Raw genomic sequence first — 21,174 nt, 5'->3', positions numbered from 1 at the left:
AGCAAGTTAATAAGTTAATACCAAGGTAAAAATCTTAAATCTTTATGGAGGATTTTATGAAAGCTCTTTGTGAAAAGTTGGATGAAGTTTGTAGCTGCTCCAGCAAATGTTCTCATCTTTCTGTCAGATTCTAGTAAAATTTAACTTTTTCCCACACAATGTGTATACACACACAAGTGTAATGCGTACTGCTTGGAAAGAACCCGACTGGCTTCCACAAGTAAGGATCTTGTATCGGTAGGTTTGTTTCCTTTATTAACTGAGAGAAAGAAGTGAAGTCTTGTGTGTGCTTCATACTAGTCCCAGTAGGAGTGCAGCAGCTATTGGCCTCGGCTCTGAAATGGCAGCAGCAGGACCAGGTGAATTGATTTTTCTAATTGGCACTGGATTGCAGAGCACCTTGCGATTGTTGATGAGGGAGCTGTTGCAGTTGTGCTGATGGGTGCAGGGTGGTAGTCTCACTGAGATAATTCTGGAAGGCAAGCTGAAAAGTAGGCATTTCAGCTCTATTGGTTCTCCTCAGCATGTGAGTATTCAGATTAATCTTTTATGGATATCTGGGGAAATATCATATTGGTTAACAGTTCATTTTGCCTCCTGTATCCATAGGCAAGACATTTCTCAAAGCTCAGCATTAGAGGCAGAGTCATTTGGCTATGCTGCTTCCTCCAATCCCTAGTTGCCTTCTGGTGGTGTAAGGAAAGAGACCCAAGAAACAGTATGGTGAGCCCAGAGGCCCTGCCTCAAGGGGTCATAGAATCGTAGAATGGTTTGGGTTGGAAGGGACCTTAAAGATGACCGACTTCCAACCTGACCTTTCATACTTCCATGGATAGGGCATCCACAACTTCCCTGGCAACCTGTGCCAGTGTCTTGCCACCCTCACCATGAAGAATTTCTTCCTAATGTCTAATCTAAATCTTCCCTCTTCCATTTTAAAGCCCTTCCCGTGTCCTATCACCAAATGCCCTTGTGAAAAGTCCCTCTCCAGCTTTCTTGTAGGCCCCCTTCAGGTACTGGAAGGCAGCTGTAAGATCTACCTAGAGCCTTCTCCAGTCTGAACAACCCCAACTCTCTCAGCCTGTGCTCATAGCAGAGGTGCCCCTGTCCTCTGATCGTCCATGTGGCTGATGTCTCAGAGTTCCAGAATGTTACGGGGAGGGGTTTTCTGCCACTTCTCTTGACTTGTCAGATGTCTCAGCCACTCCTGGGGCTAAGGGGAGAGAAAGTTCCCAAAGTTCTGGGACTGGGGTCTATAAATAAGGGCTATGGAAGTCTTGTGTGGACTCTACACCAAACCCGGCAGATCCAGTGCTGGGTTCAGGACTAGCAAGATCTGTATTTTCTTCTCTTTTCATCTTTATTTCTCTCTTCTCTCTGTTTTCTCTTAAGTAAATCAAGGCTTTCCTTGACTTTCCGTAGGGCAGCCCTACTTGGATAGATATTATAAGACAGTTGATCTGGACAACATATCTGTTCCATTTAAATCAGTTGCAGCTAAGAGTCCATTTGTTCCGTTGAAATTTCCTATTAAAGCTGATTGTGTACATTCCGTATGTATTAATCACCTTAATCCCCACCCAGGGGATCCACGAAGGAGTCACCTTTCCCCTTTTCCTGCCACCATTGGCTTTGGCCCAGAATTGGGTGGGGACTCAGTCTGGGTCAGGAATCTGGATGTGACAGGTGGTTGTTTCAAATAGCTTTTCCAGCTGAGAAGGGGATTAAAATCCTGTCTCTGGATCTTGCAACTTACTTGAGGTGCTGAGTTGGTTTCTGGCTTTTCTTTGTTTTCTTTAAACCTGCACAAAGTATCATTGAAAATTTTGTGCTGTTAATAGTCACTGCAGCTGCTCTACTCTCCGGCTCTGTGAGAGGATACTGCATTAACCAAATCCATGCTTTCTTAGCGAGGTCCAATGGTGTGCCTTGCTCTTAGGAGACAGGCTTTCCTGCGCTTGCTGGGCTTTCGACTTGCACAGAAGAGAAGCTGTGGGGTGGAATACATTTCCTGCAAACAACTGTGACCTGAGGGAAGATTTTCCTGTGTTGAGGGACAGCAGCGTGTTCCCTGCCTTACTGTCTGCAAGGACAGATGGAGTTCTATGTCTTCCCAGAAAACTGAAGCATGGGGAAGACTTGCTGAGAAAAGGAACAGGAAGGCATTGCTCACGTGCTGGGGGAACGCATTAGGAGGGAAGAGCTGTGTCTGGGCCAGGTGGGCAGTAATTCAAGGAAGAATTGGACAGGGCACTTGAGATGGAGGTAAAAGTTTTTGCATAAGTATGAAAGATAGCTGCTAGCGGTGTTTGTGCCCTTTGTGCCTGCCTGTGAGGGAGGACTGGAAAATCCCAAAGGTTCCTGAAAGCTGCAAAAGTAATGGGGAGCAGCTGTGCACCAGCTGCTTCGGAGATCAAAGAGCTGAGTGCTTACTAAGATGTTTTGCCTCTAGGGAGTGTTTTATCTACCATGGGGGAAGGAAAGCCAAATATCTGAATGCAGAGACAGGCCTGGGGCAAGCTGGTTGCATGAGAAGTAGAGGTTTTTGTTGTCCTGGTATGCAGACAAACAGTGATAAGGCACTCCTTGAGAGCCAGGGAACTGCCTTAACCCCAGCCCTTCTACCGAGCAGTACATTCCTGCCTCTCAGCTGGTGGAAGGAATGAGAATTTTGTTGAGAGGTTACAGAGGAGTAGCAGAACCATCTGGGAATGGGCCACCCAGATCATGTGCTTTTCCAACCAATGTTTGAGTAAGTGTTTCTGTGTATTCAGATGTTAGTGGGTGCAGAGCAAATAAAAACCAAACATTCATATTAACAGAATGGAGATAAAATCTGAGGCAGTTGGATAGTGTGTGTTATGCAAAATATGTTTGACTTTTTGGTTTGCAAATGCCAGTCAGGAACCTGTCAAGAGAAGTAAAGGTTTGTGTCCCATAATGGCAAGAATGGGAGCATAATGGTGGTGGTAATATTTTGTATAAGGAAGGAAATACCAGCATGAGGGACTCTGAGGAAGTTAGAGATAAGGATGAGAAAAAGAACTCCACTATCTGAATAGATCCTAGAGATGCTGTGGTTGCAGAGGGAAAGGAGCAAGATTTGGCATAGCTCAGATCTGGAGACTGCAGGACAGACAAGAATGAACGCTAATCTAAGACTTCTTGGAAGGGAGGTGACAGGGCTAAAAAGAATGAGAAGCATAAACTTTGTTCATGCTGTCCTTCACTAGCAAATATCGATTCCTGAGAGCCTCACCAAGAAGTATAGTTGGATGTCTGGAAAAAAGCCAACAAGAAAACAGGTTCATAAGTTATCAGCCTGGGGACTGTATAGCAATCATGGAAGTGAGTGGGATTGCCCAAAGATGGGTCATAATGGTTTTGCAGGAAATAATTTGTGTGCTTTTGTTCCTTGCCACAGCTTGCCTCTTTGTGGTTTATCTGTATGGTTTCTGAGTGTTACAGAAACGCCAAAGATTTTAAACTGTCTTCAGATAGGTTGGGTGATCTTGATATTGTTGTTAGTTGCAATTAGTAGTTGAGCTGCAGCTTCAGCGTGTGGTTTTACATACGTAGGCAACATCCCTGCTACAACTACTTAAAAAATAAATGGGTAAGGCAAACAAAAGGGAAAAAGGAAAACAGAGTTTAGAGGCGTGTTTCTTTTTCCTTTCTCATGGGAGGTGCACAGCAAATTGGTGGCTGATGTGGAGTTAGAATGAAGGCTTTTCATATCTAGTCCAGTAGTCTGGATTATAGTTCCTCAGATGCTGTTAATTAAAGATTAATGCATACAATTGACTCTATCTTTAGTGTTTCTTTATATGGTAGCTGTACTGGCACACGTTTGAACTGTTTCTCTTAATCATTTTTATTCACAGAGTAGAGCTTAAAGAGCAAAACCAGACACTAATTCAATTAGTAGGCTATTAAAGAAACACATTCTGAATATTAATGAGTATTTCAGAATTATCTACTGTAAACTGAGGAAACTCTTCATAAATGAGTGGCCTCTGTTTCATCCTTGGAAGTAGCTTCCAGCACTGCTTAAAACTGTTTAAATGCAGCCGTATACAGGAGCAAAAAAGGGACAGCTAAAGTGACTTGAGCATTTTCAGCTTTCCAAAGAGCAAGGTGCAGGGGACCTTTGCTATGCCAAGTTTCTATTAGTTGGCTTTATTAGAACAATTTAGTGGCCACACATCCATGGGTACAACACTGCTTACTATTCATAAAGAGGTGTTTCTTCCTTGCTGCTAAAACATATTAAGAGTTTAGATGGTCAGCTTTTGCAGGATAGGCGCAGAACCAAGCAGTGATGTATTGGTTCTTGAGCCTATTTTTCAGTTAGGTGCTAAATCCAACTTTAAGAGCTCCTAGTGTCAGAAGATGTACCCAACTTTCATAAAGCTTATAAAAATGTATAAGAGCATTCCACCATCTGAGCAGTGGGAATGAACAGCTCAGTAGAAGGGTTTTATGATAGCTGAGTACCATAGTTGAGTTTTCCCATAGTTGGCATAAATACTTGCAACTGATTTGACAGAAAATGGTCACATGTTCCAGATGTCACTGCAATTTGTACTACTATACAGGATGTCATACTTACATCTCATGTTAGATACTGTGGAATCACAGTCTGAGACATGTGGAACCTCTGTACCTGTGCTGGTCTTAAAGTTCAGTAGGAATAGTGGGCTGCAATTCAGACTAATGGATACCTTGGCCCAGATGATTATAGGTATTCGTGTGACCAGCATGGGTTTGCAAGGTCCATGAGTTAAGTCTTCAAAATTATGTAGGCACTCCCAGGTTAGATCTGTAAAATGCTGTGGTGCATATGTAACTTTGAAGAGTTCTAAAAAACTTTTGAGTATCTGTAAAAGTAAAGCACTGTGGTGCCTACTTGTAGGCAGTTCATTCCCTAATGGCATTAATGGCCTTCAGGCTACATACCCAGTCCTGCAAAGTGCGTGTACTCTTGTGCTCAGCACAAAGATCCAGAAAAGCCAGCATGCTCAGTAGGGAGCTACCTGCACTAGACGGTAGACAATGTGAAGGACTACAACGCACCTTCAGATTCTAGCTCAGACTGCTCTGATGGAAGTAACGGTTTGGGTTTTTTGTTTTTTTTTTGGCTTGGGTTTTGGTGTTTGGTTTTTTTTTTCTTTGAAGGGGTGTGGTTTAACATAGGAAGGTGGGGGTGCCTGAAGAACTGTGATAGACACATCTGGGTTTTACTTGTAGCTCTGATAACAAATTGCTGCATGACCTTCCACAAATACTTTGCGGTTCTGTGCTGCTTTGACACTTTCCCAGACAATGCAACAGACTTAGAGATGCTACTTGTTTTGTAAAGCTCTTTGAGAGAGCCATAAGTTATCATTTAGTGTTCACAAAATTTACTTTGGAACATAGAATTCGCTCTTGCTGCATCCGTTTTCCTCTGAAGACTGATGATCACAGAGGGGTGGTTTTGACCAGGGCTCCAAGGCAAAACAAGTCCTTTCTTTCCTCTACCTGCCTGGAGGGTGATGTAAGTGGAGGAAGTGGTATGGGGTTTACTTTGCTTAAGGCAAATCTGTAATGTGTTGGAAAACATGACTCCATTTAGTCAGCAGCATTGTAGAGAACAGCGAGATGAAGAGTAGCTAAGGGTAACTTAAGCAATTGGGGTATTTATAAAAATGTGAAATGGCTTTTCTTGCTAAAAGAATGGTTGTGCATCATTAAAGGCTACAAAAGCAAAGTTGGAACATGCTTTCCAAATCAGGAGGAGAGCATTATTAAAGGCTACAAAAGCAAAGTTGGAACATGCTTTCCAAATCAGGAGGAGAGCAGTCCTTAGCAGTTGCTAATCTATTTATGTTCCAGTCATGCTCAGAGTGTGGCTTTGAGGTCTGAAGCTCTTGTAATTGCCTGGAATATGTCAGTCTGAAGCAAGATTCATTGTTCTGTTCTCCCCAAGAGGAAGACTGAGATTTTTAGCTGTAAAACTTTCCTTTCAGTCAAGCAGAGACATGGCCAAATTCCCATGTATTGTTTTGTTGAAACACTATTAATTATGCCTTCCATTATAAGAATGTCAGTTCTATGTGATCTAGGCAGAAATTGATGCATTTGCTGGGAAGCAGCCAGTGCTTTATTTTGGGGATTACATGTGAGTTTTAGGAGCCAGGTTTTGATCCTTGTTGATAGAAGTCCCTTAAACTTTGCAGGATTAGTAGGATGCTTGTTTGGTTCCCTGATTTCTCAAAGGGTCAGAGACTTTAATTTTTTTCTTTCCTTTTCTTGAGTTCTTGCTGCCAGGTTTCCTTTGCTATTCCCCAAGCAATACTCAAAACATGTAGACATGAAGCCCAATTAAATGAAAGTGAACACAAAGCTCCAGGCCTTGTGTGAAGATTTAGAGCTGCAAGATTCAGCAGGGATTCAGCACAACTTCAGGGAGCTACGTAAGATGTGGCTTGAAAAGGGCTTCCAGCCCAGCCACACCTGTGTGACTTTGCATGAGAACTTCTCTCATTCATGCCTTCCCTTGAAGAGAAGAGAGTGCTTTTTTAAGTAACAAAGAATTCCTGTAGCTTCCTTTCAAGTCCCCCAGGTATTATTGGCTGTGGGAACCTCTCTATATGGCTCCTATGGAGCTGGGAGCTTGGATCATTGCCATGACACTTCCATGTAAGAAAGTACGTGTGTTCTATGCAAAACTCTTCACTAGTATCAGACTATGTGAAAAAGCCAGTTTTTATTCTGTAGCTTTGTTTCTTTTGTGAATGACAGTCTACGCTGACTTTTCCTCCCTCGGGGGTGAAAGCAGAGTTGCTGCTAAGTTTCAATGAAACAGAACAGAGGGGTGATTCAAGACAGCCAGCACGGCTTCACCAACTGGAGTCCTGCCTGATCGCTTCTGTGATGGAGTGTCTACATCTGTGGACAAGGGAAGAGCTGTGGATGTCATCTGTCTGGACATATGTAAGGCCTTTGATGTGGTCCTCCACAACATCCTCTCTCTAAGTTGAGGAGGTATGAATTTGGTGGGTCAACAGCTGGGTACAAAACTGGCTGGATGGTTGAGCCCAGAGAGTTGTAGTGAATGGAGCTAAATCAAATTGGTGGCCAGTCATAAGTGGTGTTCCCCAGGGCTCAGTTTTGGGGCCAATCCTGTTTAATAACTTTATCGATGATATGAATGAGGGGATCGAGTGCTCCATCAGTAAGTTTGCAGATAACACCGAAGTGCACAGGTGTGCTGATCTGCTTGAGGGCTGGAAGGCTGTATAGAGGGATCTGGACAGGCTGGATTGATGGGCTGAGGCTAAGCATATGAATTTTAACAAGGCCAAGGGTCAGATTCTGTGTCTGTGTCAGGGCAACCCCCAAGATCAATACAGGCTGGGGGATGGAGGGGTTGAGAGCAGCCCTGCCAAGAAGTACTTGGGGGGTACTGGTGGATGAAAAGCTAAACGTGAACTAACAATGAGTGCTCACAGCCCAGACAGCCAACCATTTCCTGGGCTGCCTCGCAAGAAGTGTGACCAAGGGAAGTGATTCTGCCCCTCTGCCCTGTTGAGAATCCATCTGGAGCACTGCACCCAGCTCTGGAGCCCTCAGCAGAAGAAAGACATGGACCCATTTAAGTGGGTCCAGAGGAGGGCCACAAAAATGATCAGGGGGCTCTCCTGTGAAGAAAGGCTTAGAGAGTTGGAGGTTGTTCAGATTGGAGAAGAGAAAGCTCTGAGAGACCTTATTGTGGCCTTTCAATACTTAAATGGGGCCTATATGAATGATGGAGACAGACTTTTTTAGCAGAGCCTGTTGCAATAGGACAAGAGGTAATGGTTTTAAACTAAAAGATGGTAAATTCAGACTGGATAAAGGAAGAAAATTTTAATTGAAAAAAAAAAGCTGAAGTAGATAGAAAAGGAAAACTAGAATTTAGAAATTGTCCTTGGATTGAGAGTAAACATGAAAAGTTTTGCCTCAAATTTTTTAGATAAAGAAAAAGATACAGTATTTTAAGACTAAGTTGAGTCTCTGGTATGTTTTTCTCCAGACTCTGTAGGAGCCTTGGGGGCAGAAGACAACAGAATGGGTTAAGATGGTTGATTTCAGTGCAAATATAGAACTTGCAGGTTCTTCCATAGTATCCTAAATTTGGTAAAAACATGTTTTCTTCTTCTTAATGAACAAATAACTTACGGTGCCAAATACCTCAAAGCATGTTTAGATTTATTCCATTAGTACTCAAACAAGATGAGATACCACCCTATTCTAAGAGAAGGTCTACAAGCACCATTACTTGGGTAAAAATGAAGAAGCTGATCAGCATTTTAATAAACCCTCTTGGTTTCTTACCCATGTGCAACTATGGCAAGGAATAATAACCTCTTGATAAAAGCCTGTGAAAGGCATGTTAATTTTCTTGTTAAACTACCTGTGAGTATGCTGACTTGCAAGTAAGTACCATTGTGGATGGTGTGTTGTTGACTAAATCATCCGGTGGTGGTGGCCACTATAGCTGTGTCCTCTCATCATCTCTGAGTTGTTGTGTGTGACCCTGAGTGAGGGCCATATCAAGTCTGATTTTTCAAAGAATCCTGTTTCCATTTAGAAGTATAAATAAGCAGCAGCCTTCTTGTGTTCTTGCGTTCTTGCAGACTTAAATTTCCCTTGACTTCACAGATTTTTAGCATTTTTTTTTGGTGAGTTTATTTTTGGGGACTATTTTGTGTTGTGTTTTGTTTTCTTTCTTTGTTTGATTTATTTAAGACCCCCACCCTCCCGCTCTCGCCGCTGTATTTCACTGTATCTGTAGTTTGAAATTACTGCAGTTAAATTACAGGGGGATAAACTTGATTCCTGCTGTCTAAAACCTTCCTGCATTAACTTCCTGAATGTTCTCAGTGAAGGCTTCAGCCTGGGCAGCCTGATCTAGTGGGAGGTGTCCCTGCCCATCGCAGGAGGGTTGGAACTGGATGATCTTTAAGGTCCCTTCCGACCCAAACTGTTCTATGATTCTGTCAGTAGAAGCGCATTTAGAGGGAAACTACGCAACTCCTAAGCACCTTACTGAGGTTCTAACCAGTTCTTGCACTGAACATGAAATGCTATAGCTTGCTAGCAGCATTGTGTAAAGTGCTGTACTAATGTGTAAAAAGGGACTCTCTTTGCCTTCCAGTGCTTCCGAATCCCTTTCCATCATCTACCAGCAGTCCTGGCTGACTGGGGAAGTTCCGCTTGACTGGAGGCTGGCTGATGTTACACCCATTTACAAGAAGGGTTGGAGGAAGGATCCAGGGAACTACAGGCCTCTCAGTCTGACCTCAGTGCCGGGGAAGGTCATGGAGCAGGTCATCTTGAGTGCTATCACACAGCACACACAGGACAACCAGGCCCACTCAGCTTGGGTTTATGAAAGGCAGGTCCTGCCAAACCTGATTGCCTTCTACAACAGGTGGCCTTCTTAATGGATGAGGGAAAGGCTGTGGATGTAGTACACCTGGACTTCAGGAAAGACTTTGACACAATTTCTCACAGTACTCTGCTTGAGAAACTGGTTTCCACTGGCTTGGGCAGATGCTCCCTCTGCTGGGTAAAAAACTGGCTGGATGGCCAGGCCCAAAGAGTTACAGTAAATGGAGTTAAATCCAGTTGGAGGCTGGTCACAAGTGGTGATTCCTCAGGGCTCAATACTGGGTCTGGTTCTGTTTAATGTCTTTATCAATGACCTGGGTGAAGGGATTGAATATACCCTTAGTAAGGTCACGGACAATACTAAGCTGGGAGGAAGTGTTGATCTGCTTGAGGGTAGGGAGGATCTGCAAAGAGATCTGAACAGGCTGTATGGATAGGCTGAGGCAAATGGGATGAGGTTTAACATGGCCAAGTGCAGAGTCCTGCACTTGGGACACAAAAACCCCATGCAGCGCTATGGGCTTGGAGAGAGTGGCTGGAAAGCTGCCTGGCAGAGAAAGACCTGGGGGTGTTGGTTAACAGCCAACTAAACATGAGCCAGCAGTGTGCCCAGGTCACCAGGACCAGGGAAGTGATTATGGCTCTGTACTTGTAATTGGTGAGGTCGCACCTTGAATACTGTGTTCAGTTTTGGGCACCTCACTACAAGAAAGACATTGAGCTGCTGGAGCACGTCCAGAGAAGGGCAGTGAAGCTGGTGAAGGGACTGGAGAACAAGTCTTATGAGGAGCAACTGAGGGAACTGAGGTTGTGTAGCCTAGAGAAGAGGAAGCTGAGGGGAGACCTTTTCACTCTCTTCACTTACCTGAAAGGAGGTTGTATGGAGGCGAGTGTTCATCTCTTCATGCAAGTGGTAGGTGATAGGATGAGAGGGAATGGCCTCAAGCTGCATCAGGGGAGATTCAGATTGGGCATTAGGAAAAAACTTATTCACTGAAAAGTTTATCAAGCACTGAAACAGACTTCCCAGGGAGGTGATTGAGTCACTATCCCTGGAGGTATTTAAGAGATGCAAAGATGAAGTTCTTAGAGATATGATTTGGTAGTGGACAGCTATGGTTGGACTTGATGTCTCAAAGGTCTTTTCCAACCTAGGGATTCTATATTCCAATCTTAATACTAGTTGGAGAAAAGTGGTAAAGCTGCACAAATGGCTTTGCTGTTACTGGGTATAGGAGACTAGAGAGAAATGCACTACAGAGTGTTTTCCCCAAGTCAATGCTATCAAACCTGATTGATCTTAAATAAGGTTCAGAAAATTTTTCTTTGCCACATGGTACTGTGGTTACACATGTAGCCTGCTGAATTTTGTCCCTGTAGTAGGTGTTCCGAGGGTGTTACTGCCAGCAGGATAATGTCCTATTTACCAGGTTTTGGAAGTATTGTGGAATTACCAAAGGGATCTGCCACTCCTTATTTTTTTTCTTCTTTCTCAATAGCATCTGGCTGGCCCTGGTGATGGAAAAGGCTGGTACATGGAAAATCCTGAGACACACTGTCAAGAACTGTAATGGTTTGAGATAGTGAAAACCAGTTTCACAATATTGAGAAGTGCTAGTGGAGTCTTTCTGGAAAGGGAATTGAAGCCAACCAAAGAGAAGTCTGGACTATTTAATTAATTAGCCTGTCATGAGGTTTTTGAAAGCAGAGCTGGAGATCTATTAGCATGTTGGCTTCACCACAAGTGAGAGCTGGCCGGAGCCTGCTCATCTGCATGTAGTTTTGGGATGAATTAAAGTCTTAAAGCCTGTGGGTTTTGTTAAAAATGACATTTTGAAAGAGACAACTTGGCTGCTAGGAGTCGGAATCACAACAGAGCCAAAATAAGCTTCATATTTCTTAACCTCTGTGTCACTGTGAAGTCCAGTTTTTCCCAGATGATGTGCAAGTGCACAAGAACTGAGCCTTGTGAGCTGCCAGGTCTTAGTGAGAGGGGAAAAAGGAAAATAAACCACAGTTGTCCATTATGTAAATACGTGGCAGGTATGAAAAACACTGAGTTATTCAAACCTGTTAATGTTTATGAGGAAAGGGAGGAGGCAGCTATAGAATAAGAAAAAGAGCTGGGGGTGCACGTAAACTGAAAACTCAGACTATGACTTCAGTGTTTGGCGCAAGTTGGAAGAATAAATAAAGCACTGAGATGCTAGGGAGCAGGAAAAAGAGAAGCGTCAAGAGTAGCATAAACAAGTCTTCAGCCAGCGTGCTGTGCATTGTTCTAGTAGGAATCGAGTTGGATTTGTGGGAAACATGGATAACAGCAAAAGAGACGAAAGGGTTTGAATGAAGGCAACCAAAGGATTGCTGTGCTTCAGTCATCTTTGTACTCTGGTATGAATTGGATGCAGCTCCGTGGGACTTCAAAGATGAATGCTGACATAATGCTAGGAGAAAAATGGGCTTGCTTTTTATTTGAAAAGATGCAGATTAGCCAAAGTTGTGATTTATGTGATTCTGAGTATGTGGGGAGCTGGCATCAAGGGCTGGAAAACCAGGAAATGAAAAAATCCCAAGGAGAAACAGAACCGGATCCCAAGGGACTGCTTATTCACTCCTGATACAAAATGATCACTACGAAAGAGAAACTCATTAAAATTAGGTAGTAAATATAATTTTGAGCAGATTGTAGCTGGAAATGCTTATGTACTATTTCATGTATGTGTGAATGGGAGATTGAAGCCTAAATGCCTAAGGATCTTTAATGCTGTGTAGTAGCAGCTGTGGGTAGATCAAGCTAGAAGGATGCCAGGCTTCCTTCAGCCACCCCAGGAGAAATACCTGGGTATTGCCAACTTTGGATGGTAAACGGTTTTACGTGTCCTTGTCAAAAGCTTTTCTGAGTGTTGGTAAAGTTCTGCTTCAAGGTTGCTGTTGGATAAAGGCAACACAACAGAGAGATGCAGGGTGTTAAATGTGTAGATGGACAGAGAACATCAAGAAAAAGCGAAGCTCCCGAAGCTGTGCCAGCAGGCCTATTTTTGTGAATATCGGTGTGTTCGTAAAACTACAAGTGTTGAATTCAGAAATTCTGCTGGAACAATGTTGGGTCAGTGTGACAGGGGGATCAAATTGCATTTAGAGCTGTCTTGATACAAATGTAATTGGGTAACATATTAGTGAAGCACATTAAAAAAATAAAAATTCTACAGTTACTGAAAAAAATGTGGTTAAAACTATTACAGTTTGTAAAACCTTTAAAACTTATTGGGTAGGTTTTCCATGCAGAATATACATGTGAAGATGGCATGTTACACATTGTGTGCATAAAATTATGTATTGCAAATATATTTTAAATAAGAGATTTTTTAGAATTTAGATCTAAGCAAAACTTATTTCCCTTTTGCTTTTATTGACAGCTGTGTGTCCAAACTTCATGGTTTCTGTTAGAAATATCAAAATTCACCACTATCTCAGAGCACAGATTTATTAATTTACACAAATAAAAAAGTAGGGATGGGAAAAGACCTTTAGCCAAGCTGTTTTGAAAAGTTGGAGGTCATTTTCCTTTGCTCCAGGGCCATGCAAACTGTGATATGCTTGTCAGTTAAACTGGTTTGGAGTTGTTTACCCATTCTGGGCACCTAGCCAGCCTAACTTACAAAACTGCAATTATCATGATTGTTAGGAGTAGTTCCACTTCTTGCCTCAGATTTCTTCTGCATTAAATCTTTTCTTCTGTGAGGAAGTCTTAAATTTTCCTGTCAGTTCTGAGAAGACCCTCATTTTCCCCTTGGGGGTTCCCACAGAGACACAGACTCGCAGAAGTTTTCCAGCTCTTTGACAGACGTACTCCTTCCAGCAACAAACAAGAGTGTCGCTCCTCAGGATCAAGTCCCTGCTGGCCCCAATCAATAAAGCCAGGTCTTACTGCTAAGAGACCCACAGTGTTTGAAGTTTTTAATGTTATGGTTTAAGACTGAATTTCTAAATATACATCTATCTTGAAGGGTTCGAGGTTTTGGCATTTGCTTTGTTTCTCATTTATGGCCACAATATTTCTTTGGCAGGTGCCAGCAGACAAAGAATGGACAAAGAAAGAACTGGCACCAGGTGCTGACCACCCAGCAGTTTTTGGACTACTGTGGGGTGCCCATACTTGGAAGGCCCACAGGTAATGCAGTATTTACTTCTCTGTTGTGTCTGGCCTTATGGTTTTCAGGAGGAATAAGCCACTGCTCCTGTCAGGCTCCTAGATAACTCTATTCCAGTTCTTCCTAGTCTGCCGCTTTGGCTGCACATAGATGTGGATAGCTTTAGTTATCAGGGAGAGCGTGCTGGAAGGTGCAGTTTCACGTTGCTGGTGTGAGCTGAGGTCACAGCTTCCTTCACCAGAAAGTCTGCGAGGTGGTGATAGCATGTTGATCTAGTGGGAAAACTGAGCGAGTCTGTAATCTTAGCAACATTGTACTCTGCTGTTTAATCATCAGTGATTTGCAGGGTCGAGTATGGCAGCGGTCCAGGCACGGCGAATGGACGCCTTTGCACAGCTCTTCGAACAGAGCTCCTGTTGTGCGTGATAGGAAAAACAGATGTAAAAGATCCTTAATCTCAGCTGTCATCCTTGCAAAGGAGCTGTGCTTCGCTCATGCATTTCCTGTAGGTTCCTGGTAGGATGCTCTTATTCCCCCTTGTCTGTGCAAGTGGTTTCAGTTTGTGATGAGGTAGCGGTCTGAGAAAATCCAGCGCTTATCTTGCTTGCACCTTGTACTGCTGGGCTGCTGCGTTGTCACTGATAACGCGTTTCTGGGGAATGCACCATGGGTCCTTCTTAGTGCTGGAGCTCTTCTCAGGCTACAGTTACTCTTCATCAGTATGAACTTTGAGGAGTACCAGGAACGTCAGAGACGGGGAAATAATGATAGCACATTATGTTATTGTGATTGCTGACCAGAAATTTTCCGTTGGGGAATTTCCTGGGTTCAAACCAACTTCTTGGGGTACAAAATTCTGCTGAAGATTTTTGAGATTTCTGAATGTGAAGTCAGGGATTCTGTGTATCTTTTTTTCTAGAAACTGCCAAAATTAAATTTATTTTCAGGCAACCAATCTGTCTCAGGAACCTCTTTTTTTATATGACTTACTTAATTATTTTATATATATGTGTATATGTGTGTGTGTGTCTGTATCTGTATGTCTTCCTTGCTTATTTGGTTTTGAAAGTTCAGTGATGAAAACCAATTTGCCAGAAGGGGAATTGAAAAAGAGCAATCTTTAGTGAGATGCTGAGAATTTTTGATAACTGATTCATCAGTAATATTGCAATTTTAACACAGAGGTGTCAAAACTGTTTAGAAGCAGGTGTGACACATCTGTTATTCAGCAAGTTTTGCTCCCAAAGAATTAACTAATCACGTAAGCACTGGGCGGACCTGTTCCACACTTAGGAAATGTAGTGAGGGAACTGAATGGCATCTTAATATAGGCTAGACAGAGACTTCCATAAAATCCTCTCATATTTTCAGGTTTTGAGGTACCTCGTTAGTAGCATTCTTGTGTACTCACCACTTTTTCCAAAAACTACATTTTCACCCAATTATGTTTAAACCATTTAATGCCTGTGAAAAATCTATTTCCTCAGCCAGAATACCTAATTCTGTAGCAGAATATAAAAGAATTATGTAAATATGAAAAACTGCTGTTTCCCCCATCTGAATGGCTTGTGGCGAAGCTGGGGATATCCATTGTAGGGAAACTGAACTTGAGGCTGCATCTTTTTAAGGATTAAGTGCAATGGCCTGTTGTCTTGTGCCAGGACATTACAGAAGCACTGGGGATCTGAATTATTTTTTTAAGTGTTTATTCTGCTTCAGAGCTGAGTTATATAAGGCTTCCAAATTTCCTGCTTTACATCATTACAGCTAACAATTTGCTAAGATCTTCTGTTGAAGGAATTAGAAATAATCCTGCTGCTCCACTAACTAATATAAATAATTTCAGATGCTTATGATTCTAGTGGAAAACAAATCTCTTCTCATAGGCTGAACTAAATTGTCCAGAATGTCTAAAAGATTGTGGAATTGTTGCCCCTGGTTTCACCATCGGATTGGCTGTCGTAGTTTATTTTGCTTCAAGAAAATTGATGTGAAGACTGTGCTTTTTTTCCCCCCTCTCCTTTCCCTTGGATACCCAAACTTGTTTAATTTCTATCCAGAATACAATTTTCTGTCAGCATGAAGGAACATGTAATTCCTTCAGAAACATTAAAAAATGGAAGTGTGATTTCAATTATTCCTAGACACAATATAATGCTGCCTTCGCGAGTACTTCTGTGGGTGTTACAGCTCAGCTCTTGAGATTACAAAGTTAAGCTCACAGGCTCCTGTTTTGGCGTGATCCATCTTGAGAAGCCTACCAAGAAGCAAGCCAGAAAACTTCTGGTGTATGCACAAGGTGGCTTCCCTTTGCTTTCTTACTTTCATCTCCTTCATTCAAGGGGTCATCCAGTTAAAAAACTCCCAGCTTTGCATTGTTTTAATTTTCTTAATTGTTATTTAGCATCCACTAATAATTCTTCCAGCACAGTTCAGGGTTAATTGTTTCCACCTTCAGTCACTCTTTCTGAGCATAAAATCCAGAAGTGGAAGCATGGTGGAGAGAAGAAAAGGAATATGGGGATGTGTCTGGTTTTTGACGTTTAAATGTTGAAAGAAAACAATCTTGTTTGTTATTTTTACTTCATGTAGCACAAGCCTGATTTCTATAGATGTGTGTGTCTTGGTTATTCCTGGTTTAGCAGGTGGTTTTAGGTTTGGTTTGTCATTTTTTTATTTATACTGTTTGTTTGACTGAATATCTCAGTCCAACCTGATGAGCTCGTGGAATTATACGGTTATATTTGTAAGGAGCATCATCTGAATTTCACAAAAGTTAGTACTGGCACAGCCAGTTTGCCCAGCATATGACTGGGGTGATTTTGAGGCATGACCTCAGTGAGTGCTTTTTCTCACTGTGACTGATGTTAGTGAAAACTAATAAGAGGAGCAGAGGGAAGACAAGTCGACTTTGAAGGTTGTTTATATTCTAGGTTCTGTCTGGCAATCAGAACATTTTCCTTGAGGTGGAACTAAAAGGTTATAACGAACGAGCCTTGGAAAGCAGCATCTAGGATATATTGTTTTATTACAGCATTACGAGTTGATTTCTTGCCCTGCAGAGTTACAGAGTTGGTCTATAGTGTGTTTAGTAAGTTGTCTTTATTATGTAAATAGCTCATCCTATGTGCTGACTTCTTGAATAGCGCATGTGGCTACATTTCAGTATAACTGCCAGTGGCAGAATTACTGTTCAGCTCGATTGATTGTGGCAGACCTTGGAAAAAATGCAAAATTTCAAGGACCTGCTGAGGCCTAAGCAATGTTTCAGATACTGTAAAAGGCATGCTTTTTTTTTTTTTTGGTTAAGTACTGCAGTTCTGTTTATCCTTGAAGAAACAAATACATTCTTTTTCTTAGAACAAACAAATTTTCTTTATGCTATTTAACAGACAGGGGAAAGGATGATCTCTGTCTTACCTGGAACCTGCAAGCTGATCTGTACTTCTCTTTGTCCTGGGTGATTTGGTATCATCTAGCACAAGATGTTGGGGTCTCAAACACTAAAACATATTGTGTTCCAGGGCCTGATAAGTCTGCAGTTCTAGGCATAGAGGTGGTTTGATGGATGATGACTGGATAGTAGGAAAATGAATGCAAGTATTTTTTTTCACAGAATGGTATAAGTTGGAAGAGACCTCTGGAAGCCATCTGGTGCCTTAGAAGTAATGCTGGCTTCACCCTGGGCACCGTCAATCCTCTGTGGCTACAGATGCATCCAGTTATCAGAAGCTAAATCTGAAGCTCCAGGTTAATTTGCCTGTGCAGTACTGCAAACTTAAGTAGAACAGCACAGGTATCAGCAATGAAACAGGGTAGGCAGAGACCTGTCTCGTGTAAAGGAAAGCCTTGAAAACACTCATTTTAAAATGTCCTAAATCAGGTTTTGTGATGTCTCAGGCCCGATTGCTTCCTGTTAGAAGTCTACAATTGTTCCGCCTTTGTTCTGTTATTATTTTGCAAAGATTAAACTAGACTTAACTGTAACTTTCATACACATTAAAGGATATTTGTGGACCTACACTGAAAAGAACAGGACAGTGTTTTACTAAAGAAACAGTATCCCTATAGCCCACTCTATTAACAAAATGTGTACATTGTTTTTTAATTTGTCAAAAATATTGACAAATTAAATAATTTGTCAATAGTATGTAGTTAGTTACTGCTTTAGTATAAAGGTAGGGCAGTTTCTCTGTGACAGTGACGGTACATATGAATTCATTGAACTGTGGACTTTCTCCAGTCAGACAGAAATTTACATGGTTACCAACTTATTCATATCTTAATATGCAAATTAATAAAATAACAGCCTGATACCACAGAAATAAAGCAAGTGGAATTATTTTCCATTTGAATTGCCTGCACCTTCAACTAATTTAATTCTTAAATATCTCTAGAAACTGTCTTCTGTTGCAGTAAAAATCTTTGATATTTAAGGAAAGCAAAAATAATCCTCCAGCTGAAATAGATGCAATTAATGCCTACGTGCTTCTCACAGATGCCAAAAAAAAGGATCTTCATATAATTTTGAGTCAAACACCAAAAGGTTTAACATTACAGGACTTTAAGGTCTCTTTCCTTCTCCCTTTCAATAAAACCAAAGTCAACTAAGGAATTCTCCTTTTACCACAGAATTGTAGGGAAAATGACCCATTTTTAAGATATTGCAAAGAAACAGTTACTGAATTTTTTTTTTTAGAAGTGGAACAAAAAATTAAGGGTAAAATGATTTCCTATATGTCCTCTTCCCCACCCATGCGCTAAGAGAAAACTTCTATGTAGTTTACAACAATAAATGAATTTTCAACTTTCCATTTGAAGGAAATCATTAAAAGTTTATGTAAGTTTACAAAATAAAACGTAAATATTAAAGTCTTCAGTTAGCAAGATTTGTTTCAGCAACTCTTACTTTAAAATCAGAACTGGAATGTCTTTGAAAAAGACAACTATATGAGAACCATATTTAAAATGTGTTAAGAAATATTAGTTTTATTTAACCAGTTTTCACAGCTGAATATTTATTCTATAAAAACTTTACAGATTGTACAGTTTATATATAGTTCAAACTACTAGAACAAAAAAAGTAGGTCCCACAGATGCAAAAATACTGTACCAATCCAAGGTAAAGGCAGATTTACACACTGTACAGCTCTCCACTGGGAAGGGGAGGTGGGTCAGTTCCAAGTAAAAACTTCAAAACTGTACAAAAATAAGGTTTGATTTCTTTTTCATTCTTCATAATACATTCAATAAGATTGCAAGCACAGATACCCAAGTAATAATAGATATCTGGAGTCAGGAATTAATAACCACTCCTGAAAGGAATGCGAAATAGGTCTATTTACACAGGGCACTCTTTTACACCATACTGTATATAGTGTATATTTAAAATAATAAAAAAAGCATAGACAAAAAACATTAAACATCTAATATAAGGTAGTTTTTTTTTTTAAAAGGAGTTTTTTTTTTACTTAATAGTGTGCCAAATGAATTTTAACTTATTAAATAATATATTCTAAGTGAACCTAAAATTTATGAACATAAAATGCATTTTTGGTGTAATACATCAATTAAAACCAGCAAATAAGAAAAAAAGAACCAAAACAAAACCCAAAATGTATATAAAGTAGTATTCTCACCCAGAAACAGAAGCACTTATGTAGTTATTAAAGAAAAAAAAACCAAAACAAAACAAAAAAACCCAGAGAGACTATTTAAAAACCCACTAAACTAACTTATAACTTAGGATATTCATACATAAGATATTCAGTGATTCACTAATACTGCAAAACAAGCTTTTTTGTTTTCTTACCCCTCCCATTTCCCTTCATTCCCCTTCCCCAAGAGACAGTGGTTTCTTCATGCTATCTGGGTAAGAATTAAACATATTCCTGCCCCCTTCCTCCCACCCCTGTATACCTCCCCCCAAAAAAGGACAGAGTGTTTTCTTAGCATTAATCCTGAGCACATTCTCTTTTTGGGGATATGCATGAGTTAATTTTAATAGGGCTTAATTCCCCCAAATTTTAGAATGTTCCATTACTTGAGGTATTTCAACCTTCTTGTGAGACAGTGCCTCGTATCTTAGCTGACTCGTTGGGTAGTGAAAGTAAGGGCTGGCTAATACCCGTTTCAATTCTGTATTCTAATGAGAAAGAAAAGCATTATTCCAGACTTCCCTGCCACACAGAAAATAATGCAACACCATTCACTTTTTAATCCATTCTCTATTTGATACAGTACTAGCCAAAGATAACAAAAACTAGAGCCTTTAAAAGAGATGTTTGGTAGTGCACTCTATCATTTTTTTTTTTTTTAGCTTGTGTGGGTGTGTGTCTATATACACACTCACATATTACATCATATATATATATTAAAAAGATATATATACACAAGCACATTTCTGTGTGTGTATATATCTCTATATGTAACAATAAGGGAGAGAGGAGTTTTGTTCAAATTTTAGTAATACAGTACTTTTAAACCCCTTGACAATAAAAGGGGAGGGGGCGTCCACTCCTGTTCCCAAGCTGAGCAAGGGGTGAGTTTATATAGTTTATTTAAATGGGCATATTTTATTTGCCCTGATGTCCGAGAAATACAATTCCAGTGTCAATGGGCATGTCATCAGAACTCATCAATTTTTTTCTGCAGATATTTTAACATCGAGTCCATCCCTTGTGCTGAGCCCCAGATTTTCTTCAAAACTTCACACTCCTTTTCATTTGCTTGTTCCAAGTCTACCTTCATGATATTACGTACTAAAGCTTTGGATTCTTCAAGTACCTGCACCAAGAAAAAGGGAGCTGGGTTAGTATTACCTGAGAACCTAGTGTCATACAGATTTATATGGAAGAATCCTGAGGCTGATTAAGTACTTAAGCTTCTCAGTCCATGGAAATACTATGGTGCTAAGAAATGTTTCTCATAGCATCAGAAAGGATTTCCTTTACTCTATATCAGCACAATTTACAAGTGCACAAAAATGTGGAAATTATGAAGAACACAAAATCATAACTATGAATACATATGGTTTTATACTGATAAGCAGAGAAAACTCCCGACTCCACTTTGGTGAAAGCTAATCATAACTCTGTTACCCAGAACTGCTCTAATAACCAGGCAGACCTTAAATCTCTTGAGCATTCCAAATAAACTAAAAAGTCTCCTTTGCTTCTCCATTTAGAAAACTAATAATTGGTTTCAAAATCCAAAATTGCTAATGCACAGAACAGTTAATTTGTACTACATCTCTTCTCATAATAAAGAATCAAATATTGGTACTTTTAGCTACCTTGTGCAACTGCCAGTAGCGCACACAATCATGAATACACTAGGCATTACTCATAAAACTTAAGCACAACAGAACATAATGTCAAAGACTTCACTTATTTCCTCAGTAATTTACAACTCAAGACATTAAATTACAACTCAGGATAACTCAAGATTTCTGTGTTTCTGCGCAGTTCTTCTGGCAACTGTTTATACTGTTGGACTTAGGCAACCAAAATATGTTTTGAAAAGTCCCACGCTGGTTTAAAGTTCTTAACCGCACTGTACTATGGTATATGATAGAGAAGAGTCAAATACAAACTTTAAAAAA

General features: G+C 40.7%; 1 protein-coding gene across 2 annotated transcripts in view; it reads right to left on the bottom strand.

Moving 5' to 3' along the window:
* Positions 1-18,529: 18,529 nt before the first annotated feature.
* The window catches only part of CDYL (chromodomain Y like), a 106,163-nt gene continuing 103,518 nt past the window's right edge, over positions 18,530-21,174 (bottom strand). Inside the window, exon 8 of one of the 2 annotated variants that reach the window (XM_054059432.1) lies at positions 18,530-20,357. In XM_054059432.1, coding sequence (XP_053915407.1) covers positions 20,199-20,357 — 159 coding nt within the window. In that variant the 3' untranslated portion in view covers positions 18,530-20,198. The remainder of the gene's footprint in view (positions 20,358-21,174) is intronic. The other variant, XM_054059433.1, reaches the window with a different exon arrangement.

This window comes from Cuculus canorus, chromosome 2 (genome assembly GCF_017976375.1).
Source record: "Cuculus canorus isolate bCucCan1 chromosome 2, bCucCan1.pri, whole genome shotgun sequence".
NCBI lineage: Eukaryota > Metazoa > Chordata > Aves > Cuculiformes > Cuculidae > Cuculus > Cuculus canorus.
Note: the sequence above shows the minus strand (reverse complement) of the source record. Positions and strands in the feature narration are given on the sequence as shown.